This window comes from Ovis canadensis, chromosome 3 (genome assembly GCF_042477335.2).
Source record: "Ovis canadensis isolate MfBH-ARS-UI-01 breed Bighorn chromosome 3, ARS-UI_OviCan_v2, whole genome shotgun sequence".
NCBI lineage: Eukaryota > Metazoa > Chordata > Mammalia > Artiodactyla > Bovidae > Ovis > Ovis canadensis.
The window spans coordinates 210,454,155-210,468,079 of record NC_091247.1 but is presented as its reverse complement, the minus strand read 5'-3'; the positions used below and the strand labels follow the sequence as shown (position 1 = coordinate 210,468,079).

General features: G+C 38.0%; 1 protein-coding gene across 3 annotated transcripts in view; it reads right to left on the bottom strand.

Moving 5' to 3' along the window:
• The window catches only part of LOC138437798 (C-type lectin domain family 7 member A-like), a 53,370-nt gene that overhangs the window by 20,290 nt on the left and 19,155 nt on the right, over window positions 1–13,925 (bottom strand). For all 3 annotated transcript variants that reach the window (XM_069585680.1, XM_069585682.1, XM_069585681.1), the window contains one exon: window positions 2,988–3,080. In XM_069585680.1, the coding sequence (XP_069441781.1) occupies window positions 2,988–3,080 (93 nt within the window). The remainder of the gene's footprint in view (window positions 1–2,987; window positions 3,081–13,925) is intronic.

Sequence of the window (13,925 nt, the reverse complement as noted above, 5' to 3'; positions counted from 1 at the left end):
TAATAATTAAATAAACAAGCTTTTTCAAAATTATGGTTTAGTAGAAAATGGTAAGAAATAACTCAGGAAAGAAGGATACAGAGTGCTGAAGGGTTACAATTTATTTGAAAATTTAGATGAAATGAGCAAATTCAATGAAATATTTAATTTACCAAAAGTTATTCCTGAAGAAAAATTCTTTGTGTTTCACAGTTACTAGGATGCAACAGATGTTTGCAGACTGCTGTGTTTTCAGGTTGGTTGAGCTTATGTCACGGTAGTTGTGAATATTTTGAATCTAATACCTGCCCATAACCATTAGCGAAAATGAGTCTAAAAAATTCTCACAAAGAAAGCAATAGTTTCATACTATTTTAAAAGCAAGTCCTAAAAGTTAGAAGAACAGATTATCCTAATATTACATAAATTCTTATAAACAATAAAAACACAAAAGTAGCATGGAGTCAGAGTGAGAGACAATCCACCATTTATTTTGTGACGCTAGAAAATCCTGCATCTGAGATAAGAGGAAAAAGGATATCCTCCCTTTCCTTTCCTGTTAAAACTCATAGTTTTCTTGATGTCACTTCCTAGTTGTTTTTGTGTGTGTGTGCAGTCTTTTTTCCTTTTTTTTTTTTTTTTTTGGCAGTGTTTGGTCTTCATTGCTCCCTGGGTTTTTCTCTAGTTGCAGTGAGCAGGGGTGCACAGGATTCTCTAGTTGCGATGCACAGGGTTTCATTGCAGTGGCTTCTCTTGTGGAGCAGGGGCTCTAGGTACACGGGCTTCAGTAATTGTGGCTCCTGGGCTTGAGAGCACAGGCTCAGTAGTTGTGATGCACAGGCTTAATTGCTACGTGGAATCTTCCACATCAAGGATCGAAACTGTGTCTCCTCCATTGGCAGGCAGATTCTTCAATGCTGAGCCATCAGGGAAGCCTTGTGTGTGCAATCTTCAAATGATTTGTATTCAGTATCTGTCTTTGGCCCCTTCTCTTCATCTGCATAATCTTTTTTAATGTTTATTTTATATTAGAGTATAGTTGATTAATAAAATTTTATTAGTTTCCAGTGTACAGCAACTTGATTCAGTTATGCATATACATGTATCTATCCTTTCTCAAAGTCTTTCCCCATTTAGGTTATTATAGAATATTGAGCAGTGTTCCCTGCGTTATGTTGATGAGTGATGTCATCTGCTGTCCTGGTTTCATCTGTCACTTACATACCTTTTGTTGTTCAGTTGCCAAGTCATGTCCAGCTCTTCACAACCCCATGAACTGCAGCACACTAGGCTTCCCTGTCCCTCACCATCTCCTGGAGTTTGCTCAAGTTCACATCGATTGAATCAGTGATGCCATCCAACCACCTCATCCTCTGTTGCCCTCTTCTCATTTTGCCTTCAATCTTTCCCAGCATCAGGGTTTTTCCAATGAGTCAATTCTTCGCATTAGGTGGCCAGAGTATTGGAGTTTCAGCTTTGGCATCAGTCCTTCCAAAGAATATTCAGGACTGATTTCTTTAAGGATTGACTGGTTTGATCTCCTTGTTGTCCAAGGGATTCTCAAGAGTCTTCTCCAACACCACAGTCTGAAAGAATCAGTTCTTTGGCACTCAGCCTTCTTTCTGGTCCAATTCTCACGTCTATACATGACTACTGGAAAGTCTGTAGCCTTCACTGTATGAACCTTTGTCAGCAAAGAAATGTCTTTGCTTTTTAACACACTGTCTAGGCTTGTCATAGCTTTCCTGCCAAGAAGCAATCATCTTCTAATTTCATGGCTGCAGTCACCATCTGCAGTGATTTTAGAGCCCAAGAAAAGGAAATCTTACAGTGTGTGTGTGTGTGTGTGTGTGAGTCACTCAGTCATATCAGACTCTTTCATGACTTTATACACTCAGACACTATCAGTTTTCTAATCTGCAGGCTCATTCATTCTTCACAAGTATTGAAAACATTTTGTCCAAAGCTATCCTCCTCATCTTGGGGCCCCCGGCACCTGCCTTTCATATCCTGTTGAATGGCACCATAATTGACCAAGTTTCCCATGTCAAAAGCCTAGAAATCATCTTGATATCTGTGTCTTTTTACTGCCCTCATCCTACAATTTAAGAAACCTGATGATTCTACTACCTCCTTAAGTCTCTCTGCTAAGTTCTTCCATTCCCATCCCTAATGCCACAGCTGCAGTCTGAACACTGATTTCTTTCCCAGATCCCTTGCAAGAGGTTGGCCTATCTGCCTTCAGTCTCCTCAGTCCATCTAAATCCTGCTGGTTACTGTTCCATCACCCCCCACGTGTCTATGCCTTATCTTCACCTGGAACATTCCTCCACTTCCTTCTCCATCAGACTTATCCCAATCAAGGAGTCTTTTCTATTTAATCCACTTCTATTCTTAACCCAACTAAAAATGGTATCCTTCTTTGATCTCTCATCATCTCATTTGTATTCTTATATAGCATTTGTTCAAAAGTGTATACTTGCCATCTCTCTTGCTGCACAGTAAGATACTTGAAGGCATAATTTCTCTTTTATCTATGCAGCATGAATACCTATCATAATGCTTAACAAATGTTTCCATGCAAAAAAATTCATTGAATGAAGAAATGAATGATTATATTAATGAATGAAAATTCACTTGAAAAATATTTATTGAGCATATATTATATACCAGACACTATTCTAAGTACTGATGATACATTAGTAAACCTGGTCTTGTGGAGTCTTTTTTGCAATGGGCATGTGATTAATTAAAATATGAAACAAATAAAAATGAGTCTAAGGAAGACAGGCTTCAAAACAGATATTGATTAATTCTAACACTATCAATTTCACACTTAACTTTCCTCTCTTCATATCCTCCAGAATTAAATTTTGGAGAATAATAAGACTTTTCCATTTAAATAATAAGAATACACACAAAACACACACACACACCTGACAGTTTCTGTAAACAGAAACTCCAAAGTAAAGATCTTATGAAGTCTAAATATATATGCAAATATTTACCTTCTTTTTGAGATATTTCAGGTCTCTCACCTGTCCGCTGATCAGGAGCAGCAAGTGTGACCATCATATATTCCATCTTCTTGCCATTGTTTTCTGGGAAGTAAAGTGGAACAAAATCCGTTCTCATCATAACTGGATAAAATAACAGTCTGCATTATAACTGAAATGAAGGTTAATAACTATTTTTAAAAGGTAGCAATAATTCTAAAATTATACCTTAATAAAAGACTATAACAATTAATAACCATATAATGTCATGCTTTATGGACAAGAATTTACTAAGTACTTACTGCTATATGTGTACTGAAAATGAACATTTTCTATGCTTCTTTATAAATGTAACATTCTACAACTTCAATTTACCAATTAAAAAAGGTGTTGAAAAAAGAAAGCTGGGCATATCGCTAAGAAATTAAGGCAATAATAGTATCCTCTGAATTGTCATATTTTAAGTTAAATCTGGGCATCTATACTGTTTATTATCATTGTTTATAATCAAAGAGTTGATCACATTGAACTGACATTTTTATAAATCAAGTCAAATGTCCTGTCCAAAACATGTTGATCTGTATGTATTTAGAGCTAAACAATAATAACAATGAAGAAGAATTTCTCAAAAAATAATTATTAAAATGTTCTCCGTATGGAAATCTGATATCCAGCTCTCTGAATGTGTTCAAGTCTTTGCATCATCCATTTCATTAAATTTCTGGGAATTGACTATGTCATTTTTAGCCATAGTCAATGACTATAATTTTTAGGTTAATGTAATAATAATAACAATAATAACAACTCACTATGTCCCAGGTACTATTTCAGGTATTTATATGCATTCATTTATTTAATCCTCACAACAATTCTGAATAATGGAAACTGCAAAGTTATACATCCCCATTTTATAGACGTGTAAACAGAGGCACAGAAAAATCTGTCAAGCTTTACATACATATATGGAAAAAAATTTTGAGTAATAATTATAAGTGCACAACTTATAGTTATACATGACTATATTCATATGTTTCTGGTAGAAAATTTAATTAATGATAAGAATATGCAGACTTATTCCAAAAGTTTCCTAGGCACCATTTGTCTCTTGCTTGTGTTTGTATATGTATCTGCGTACCTCATAAACCAAATTTCATTAAACGACAACAAAAGAAGAAGAAAACTCAAATATCCTCCCATTATCATCAACGTAATCATTGTTCAAGATGTATACTTTACAGAAAACTATATCTGCTATAAGACATGCAATGAAGCTTAATTCCCAAGAGCATAGGCTAAATTATTAAATTGTACTTATGGCCAGTTATCCTGAGATCATCTCACCTCTGTGTGGTTTATGCCTCATGGTTTAGTATTCCAAGTTCTGGCAAGGAGTCTGTCTCATGAACCAAAAAGTTAGCAAAGTGACAATATGAGCAGAGTAAGAAGAGTCTAACTGCTCTGTGATGTGTCCCACACAGGAAGCCTCCCCTTAGAGTCACATTCATGCTGTTCTTCCTTCACACAAGAGGTTAAAGGATGAGGATATTTAAAGTCTCCTCAATATCAGATAATAAGGTCCTGAGTTCAACTAGCACATTTGCATCTGAGACCCACTATTGCTGAGCTATGATAATACATACATCAGAAGGTAGAAAATCTGACCTTTTTTTTTTCTTTTTTTTTTTTCAGAATTCTGGCCAATTTTATTTTAAGGTTTGAATTCATCTTTTAAGGGATCTCTAACTTAAAAGGTATAATTTGTACAGATCTTAAAATTATTGGTGTTTTTCCACTAAAGCAACACATTCATTAATTAACTCATTTAATGCGCATTTACTGATCACGTAATTTTATGCCAGGCCATGTTCTAAATGCTGACGATAGAGCAGTCGAAAAATATAGCAAGTAAATTACCTCTTGGCTCATGGGGTTTATAGTATAGTGAGGTGGAGGACAGTAAACCAGTAAGTCAAGTGCATACTATACTAAATTGTGATTTTTAAAAACTAAGAAAAACATGTTGGAAAAGAGGTGATAGTTTGGGGATAATAATGGAAGACCTCACTTGAGAAAGAAACACTTCAATAAAGTTCTAAAAGATACTACTGGAGGTCATGAGTCTAAATATATAATAGATTGTTAACTCCAGGAGAATAGAAAGCATGTCTTATTATTCACAATATCAATAATTAAATAAATACATTTAGAGAAACTTCTGTGTACTTACCATTTTGTTAATCAATAAAATCATTTGATATTCATAAACAAATGATAAATTATGGAAAAGGGATAAAAAAATATGTGAATTGGGCTTCCCTGATGGCTCAGGGGATAAGAATCCACCTGCCAAGGTAGGAGACACGAATCCGACACTTGGGTTGGGAAGATCCCCTGGAGAAGGAAATAGCAACCCACTCCAGTATTCTTTCCTGGGAAATCCCATGGACAGAGGAGCCTGGCAGGCTACAGTCCATGGAGTCTCAAAGGAGTCCGAGGGTACTTAGCAACTGAACAACAAAGAAGAGATATATCAAAATTATGGAAAAAGAGATAAAAATACATATGAATAGTTTCAGTTTAGTTCAGTCTCTCAATCATGTCCGACTCTTTGCAACCCCATGAACTGCAGCACGCCAGGCCTCCCTGTCCATCCCCAACTCCCGGAGTTCACTCAGACTCATGTCCATCGAGTCGGTGACGCCATCCAGCCATCTCATCCTCGGTCGTCCCCTTCTCCTCCTGCCCCCAATCCCTCCCAGCATCAGAGTCTTTTCCAATGAATCAACATTTTGCATGAGCTGGCCAAAGTACTGGAGTTTCAACTTTAGCATCATTCCTTCCAAAGAACACCCAGGGCTGATCTCCTTTAGGATGGACTGGTTGAATCTCCTTGCAGTCCAAGGGACTCTCAAGAGTCTTCTCCAACACCACAGTTCAAAAGCATCAATTCTTCGGCACTCAGCTTTCTTCACAGTCCAACTCTCACATCCATACATGACCACAGGAAAAACCATAGCCTTGACTAGACGGACCTTTGCTGGCAAAGTAATATTACTGCTTTTCAATATGCTAAGGCATTTCAAATATGTGAATTGTACTTTATTTCTTATTTCTTAAGCACCTTCCTGCAACTCTAGCTATCCTCTCCTTTTATTCTCTAATTTTATAATCTAATAAATTCACTCCACTGAAGCCATCATTTGACTTAAGCCAATCCCTTGTCCTGTCTGTCCAGTTCTATCACTCTCACCTTCTGTCTTTCCAAACATTAGCGGGCTATTCAAGCTGGTTTTAGAAAAGGCAGAGGAACCAGAGATCAAATTGCCAACATCTGCTGGATCATGGAAAAAGCAAGAGAGTTCCAAAAAAACATCTATTTCTGCTTTATTGACTATGCCAAAGCCTTTGACTGTGTGGATCACAATCAACTGTGGAAAAAATTCTGAAAGAGATAGGAATACCAGACCACCTAACCTGCCTCTTGAGGAATCTGTATGCAGGTCAGGAAGCAACAGTTAGAACTGCACATGGAACAACAGACTGGTTCCAAATAGGAAAAGGAGTACGTCAAGGCTGTATATTGTCACCCTACTTATTTAACTTATATGCAGACTACATCATGAGAAACGCTGGACTGGAAGAAACACAAGCTGGAATCAAGATTGCCGGGAGAAATATCAATGACCTCAGATATGCAGATGACACCACCCTTATGGCAGAAAGTGAAGAGGAGCTAAAAAGCCTCTTGATGAAAGTGAAAGAGGAGAGCGAAAAAGTTGGCTTAAAGTTCAACATTCAGAAAACAAAGATCATGGCATCTGGTCTCATCACTTCATGGGAAATAGATGGGGAAACAGTGGAAACAGTGTCAGACTTTACTTTTTTGGGGCTTCAAAATCACTGCAGATGGTGATTGCAGCCATGAAATTAAAAGACACTTACTCCTTGGAAGAAAAGTTATGACCAACCTAGATAGTATATTCAAAAGCAGAGACATTACTTTGCCAGCTAAGGTCCTTCTTTCTAGTCAAGGCTATGGTTTTTCCTGTGGTCATGTATGGATGTGAGAGTTGGACTGTGAAGAAGGCTGAGCACTGAAGAACTGATGCTTTTGAACTGTGGTGTTGGAGAAGACTCTTGAGAGTCCCTTGGACTGCAAGGAGATAAAACCCGTCAGTCCTAAAGGAAATCAATCCTGAATATTCATTGAAAGGACTGATGCTGAAGCTCCAATACTTTGGCCACCTGATGGGAAGAGCCAACTCATTTGAAAAGACCCTGATGCTGGGAAAGACTGAGGGCAAAAGGAGAACAGAGTAAGAGAGGAAAAGAGGATGAGATGGTTGGATGGCATCACCAACTCAATAGACATGAGCTTGAGCAAGCTCCAGGAGATAGAGAAGGACGGGGAGGTCTGGAGGGCTACAGTTCACAGGGTTGCAAAGAATCAGACATGACTGAGCAACTGAACAACAACAAAGCTAGCTTATAATATTTTTACATGCTCCCATTTCTCCAAATATTTTCCATAATAAAAATAGAAACCAGGGGACTTCCTTGGTAGTCCAGTGGTTAAGACCTCACACTTCCAGTTCAGGGCATGTGAGTTCAATGCCTGGTTGGGGACCTAAGATCCCATATGCTGCCCACTGTGGCTAAAAATGTAAAAAAAAAAAAATAGTATGCATTAGAGCATTAAAGTTGTTGCCTAATAGTCTCATTAGATTATATCACCCAAGAGGTATGAGTCTTAACCTGACTTTGTTATTAATATATTCTTGCAATTCAAAGGATAATGCACATTATAAACACTGAATACATGTGTGTGGCATTATCTAATAGACAAATAATCTTTGACTCTTTCTACCTAGATAAGATCTCTTATCAACTTAGATTTTTTATGTATTTGAGATCAAAGTTAAACCTGGCAGGTGGCTATGACACCAGTACTATGGCTACTAATATAAAGGTTCAAGCATCTCCCTAGATAAAATATCATATTCATTTAAAATTTACATGCAGTAATTGTCATCCTTTTCAAGAGTATTGTTTGATGAGTTTTAACACATATGTAGTTTGTACCCACATGCATAACAGAGAGAACATTTGTATCTCCCAAAAAGTTGCCTCATGCCCCTTTGTAGACAATCCCCTCACATCAGCCTTGTCCCTGACAATTACTAATCTGATTTTTTTTCTCTATAAGCTTGCCTTTTCTGCAATGTGATGTGAGTGAATTCATAATGATGTTTAGGTTTTTGATTATGACTTCTTTCTCTTTTCACAATGCTATTGAGATTTACGAATATTGTTATATACATCAGTATTTCATTCTTTCTTATGGCTGAGATTATTCCATTGTATAAACCGTTATTCATTAAACAATTGTTCTATTGTCATTCCTTCACAAGGTGGTGAACATATGGGCTGGTTCTGGTAATAATGATAAAGTCATAACATTAATGTTATAGGGCTTTGTGTGGATGTCTGTTTTCATTTCTCCAGTGTGAATGTGTTGTGGTTTAGTCACTCAATTGTGTCTGACTCTTCTGCAACCCCCATGGACAGTAGCCCACCAGGCTCCTCTGTCCATGGGATTTCCCAGGCAAGAATACCAGAGCAGGTTGCCATTTCCCTCTCCAGGGCATCTTCCCAACCAGGGGATCAAACCCACATCTCCTGCACTGGCAGGTGGATTCTTTACCACTGAGCCACCAGGGAAGCCCCTAGTGTGAATACCTAGGTATTCATTTCTAGGCCATATGGTAAGTGTATATTTAACTTTATTAGAAATTTCTAATTGTTTTCTAAAGTGGCTGTACCATTTCACATTTGTATGAGGATTTTCAGATATCTCACACCTTCACCAGCACTTGGCATTGTTCATATTTTAAATTTTAGCCATTATGATAGGTGCATGTACCTTGTTGTGGCTTTAATTTGCATTTACTAATAACCAATCATTTTTTTATTTTGTCATCTGTATATCTTCTTTGGTGAAGTGTCTATTCAAATCATTTAACCATTGTTAATTGTGATTTATATAAACATACCATCAGTTGCTTGTCAGGTGAGCCTCTCCTTTGGGCAGCTCACAACATGGCAACTGGCTTCTCTCAAAGTGAGTGAGTAAGAGAGAGAGCATCCAAGATGGGAGCCTATTGCAGCACTACTTACAATAGCCAGGACATAGGAAAAAAAACCTAAATGTCCATCAACAGGGGAACGGATGAAGAAGACATGGTGTGTGTGTATATATATAATGGAATATTACTCAGCCATAAAAAGGAATGACATTGTGCCATTTGCAGAGATGTGAATGGACCTAGAGGCTGTCATACAGAGTTCAGTAAGTCAGAAAGGGAAAAACAAATACCATTTATTAAGGCATATATGTGGAATCTCAAAAATGGTACTGATAAATTTATTTGTAAAGCAGAAATAGAGACACAGAAGTAGAGAACAAACGTATGGACACCAAGGCAGAGAAAGGGGGAGGGAGGATGAATTGGGAGATTGGGATTGACATATATACACACTATTGATATTATGCACAAAATAGATAACTAATGAAAATCTAGTGTTTAACACAGAAAACTCTACTCAGTGCACTGTGGTGGTGTAAATGAGAAGGAAACCCAAAAAAAAGAGAGGTTATGTACACATATGGATGACTCATTGAGAAATGTAAAGCAACTATACTCCAATTGAAAAAGAAGCAAACACTTCTTGGCTGAGCAAGCAGAATAGAAAACAGGCTAACCTATTTAACTGAAGATGAACTAACTGACTTTTACCATTCAAGCTTTGTTCTTCAGGATCCCACCAGCATGTATTTACCATATTGTATGGCAGGAGATATCTAAGCTCTGTGATCAAACTTCTAGCCTGAGATCTGGAGACTGGTGCTTCACCTAAGCATCAGCAGTACATGCTCTTCTCTCCTTAACTGCTGCATTAAAGGAAAAAATAAATTTCTCTAAAGAGAAATGGACACATATTTTAAAATATATGGAAGTCTAACCAAAGAAGTGACATATTGTTATTTTTACCATGTTTCCCCGGTGAAGCTTCCCTGGTGGTTCAGACAGTAAAGAATCTGCCTGGGAGACCCAGGTTTGATCCCTGGGTAGGGAAAATCCCTTGAAGAAGGGCATGGCAACCCACTCCAGTATTCTTTCCTGGAGAATCTCATGGACAGAGGAATCTAGCAGGCTACAGTCTGTGGGGTCAGAAAAAGTCGGACACGATTGAGTGAATCTCTCTCTGTGTCCCAGGTGGCTCAATGCTAAAGAATCTGCCTGCCAATGTAGGAAACAGCAGCAGCAACAGCATACTTAGAAGAGAACCACAAATCAACACCTGTGTAGTCAGAGAAGGGCAAAAATAGAAGACAGGAATCATGAAAGGCCACTTTAGAGGCTGCCTACCACACTCATATAGAAATACAATTATACATGGACTATATATCTTGTAAATTTCATACAATTACTTATTAGTTGTCATATCTCTTTTGTAGATTCTTTGAGTAAACTGTGTACAATAAAAACCTCTGCAAATATATTTGTCTTTCATTTTTTCTGGTCTATGCATTGTGTTTCTTATTCCTGATCAACTACATGGTCTGGAGCCAATACAACATTTAAAAAAGGTAGGGAGAGTGTATATCCTGGCTTTGTTTTCAATCTTAGGAGTAAAGCATTCAGTCTTTCACCTTTAAGTATGAAATGAGATACAGTTTTGTTTTGTTTTCTTTAGGTGTGCTTGCTAGCAGGTTATCTTTTGTTCACAACTTTCTAAGACCTTTTATCAAGAATGAAAGTTGGATTTTTCTCATGTATTTTTCTGTGTGTGGGCTTCCCTGGTGGCTCAGCAATAAAGAATCCGCCTGCAATGCAAGAGTCGAGGGTTTGATCCCTGGGTTGGGAAGATTCTCTGAGAAGGAAATGGCAACCTACTCCTGTATTCTTACCTGGAGAAGCCCATGGAGAGTGGACCCTGTTATGCTACAGTCCGTGGGGTCTGAAAGAGTTGGACACAGCTTAGTGACTATATAACAGCAACATGGTTATTCTTTAATACTGTGTTGAAATAGAAAATTACATTAATTGGTTTTCAAATGTTGAAACAAAATTGAATTCCTGGGACAAATCCACGAGGTCATGATGTGTTCAGTTCAGTTCAGTCACTCAGTCGTGACCCCATGAATCGCAGAACACCAGGCCTCCCGGTCCATCACCAACTCTGAGAGTTGACTCAAACTCATGTCCATCGAGTCAGTGATGCCATCCAACCATCTCATGATGTGTTTGTAATTTTTATATTGCTGGATTGGATTTGCTAATATTTTGTTAAGAAATTTTGGTCTATCCAGGACAGATATAGGTCTGTAATTTTTTTTCTTTAAAAAAAAAGATTTTTTTTTTTTTTGTGGTGAATACTGGTGAACATTCCATGCTCCATGTGCACATGAAAAGAATATGCTTTTTCTATTGTTGAGTATAGGGCTCTATATACGTCTGATATGCAATTTGGTTGCAAATTGCTCTTTCAGATTTTCTAAATCCTTACTGCTTTTATTTGCCTAAATATCCTGAATAATTGCTGATAGAACTATGTCAAAGTGTCCAAATGAAATTGAGGATTTTTCTATTTCCCCTTTCAATTATATCAGTTTTTACTTTATGTATTTTCAAATTCTTTTATTGGGTATATATCACATTGAATTTTTAGGCATCTTATTATGCTGATTCCTTCAACATTATGTAATATGTGTCTTTATCCCTATAGTAGTTAATGAAATTTTCTTTCAGTACTACAAAGAATGTCACTTTATCACCTTCCAATCTGCATACTTTCAGATGGAAAGTCTATGATTCTTACTGTCTCAAAGCTCTTGGATGACCTGTCAAGTTTCACTCTTTTTTTTATTCTTTATGACTCACTTGGGATATTTCTGTTGATCTATCTTCAGGTTTACTAGGATTTTTTTCCTTCTCTCTCTCATGTGTCCAGTTTTCTAACAAGCCCATGGAAGGAATGATTTATTTCTGATATGGTTTTTCCCATCTGATATTTCCATTTGACTCTTTTTTAATATAATCTTCATCTCTCAGATAAAATTTCCCCATATACTCATGTATGTTTTCCTAAGTTTCCACTAGTATTTTGACAAGTTAAAAGTTACTCTCAAAAAGTTTCATGATGCTAATTCCAACGTCTTGAACACACCTGAGTTTATTTCAGCTGTGTTCTTCCCTTGCAGCTCAGTCAGTAAAGAACCTGCCTCCAATGCAGGAAATTGGGATTGATTTCTGGATTGGGAAGATCCCCTGGAGAAGAAATGGCAACCCACTCCAGTATTCTTGCCTGGAAAATCCCATGGACTGAGGAGCCTGGCAGACTACACGGAGTCACAAGAGTCAGACATGACTTACCAACTAAACCACCAGCACCACCATTTTAACTTTTGGCAGTGTGTCATTGTCTCCTTTTTTTGCACATGTGTGTCAAACAATTTTTATTGAATGGCAAACATTGTATGTTTGGCTAGAAAAAAGATACCTCTTCTGTAAGACTAATAGTGTGGGACCTTGGGCTGGTTTATAGTTCATTGTTTCTGAGGTCATCTTTGTTACATGCAGACTTCAAATTTTCAGCAATATGGTGCTGCAACCTAATGCTTACTGTGAGGTCTTCACCCTTGGTGAACGTTTTTTCTGAGTGGGTTTTTTTTAATTTATTTATTTTAATTGGAGGTTAATTACAATATTATACTGGGTTTTGCCATACATTGACATGAATCAGCCATAGGTGTACATGTGTTCTGAGTGTTTTGATTCAAGCCTACAGTCTCAGCAGATCTGAAGGGGGTCTCTCCCCAAACTCTTGCCCTCCCCCAGTGGTAAGCTTCTATAGCTTGTAACATCAAGTATGACAGTGTGGGAGACAGTAGAGATTCGAAGTTCTCTTGATCTAGTCTCAGTCTCACACAGATACCATCTGCCTTAGCCTTGGGAGTGTGGCTCCCTCAGCTTTCCTACTTCTCCTCCTCAGTAGCCAAGTTCTTTCTTGTATCTGTATGGGTTTTAGTCAGGAAAGAGTTTCCCTCTCTTCTGTAGGGGTGGCAGAACCCGGTTTTATATACAGTATGTGGAATCCTTGGTCCCAGAGAGTTCCTTGCCTTTCTCCCAGGATTAAAGATAATTTTATTCTAGTCTTTCCTTGGCAGCATCAACTTTTTGTCTAGGACCAGTGATGAAAGGGTTGCCTGCTCCGCCTTGAGCAGTAGAATCTGTTGTTTGTGACCATGCAAGGTTTGTGGTGGGAGCAATTATGGTTTCCTTTCTTTTCAGTTCAGTTCAGTTCAGTTGCTCAGTTGTGTCTGACTCTATGTGACCCTATGAACCGCAGCACGCCAGGCCTCCCTGTCCATCACAAACTCCCAGAGTCCACCCAAACCCATGTCCACTGAGTTGGTGATGCCATCCAGTCATCTCATCCTCTGTCCTCCCCTTCTCCTCCTGCCCTCAGTCTTTCCCAGCATCAGGGTCTTTTCCAATGACTCAACTCTTCGCATCAGGTGGCCAAAGTATTGGAATTTCAGTTCAACATCAGTCCTTCCAATGAACACCCAGAACACAATGATCTCCTTTAGGATGGACTGGTTGGATCTCCTCGCAGTCCAAGGGACTCTCAAGAGTCTTCTCCAACACCACTGTTCAAAAGCATCAATTCTTTGGTTCTCAGCTTTCTTTATAGTCCAACTCTCAAATCCATACATGACCACTGGAAAAATCATAGCCTTGACTAGATGGACCTTTGTTGGCAAAGTAATGTCTGCTTTTGAATATGCCGTCTAGGTTGGTCATAACTTTCCTTCCAAGGAGTAAGTGTCTTTTAATTTCTTGGCTGCAATCACCATCTGCACTGATTTTGGAGCCCAGAAAA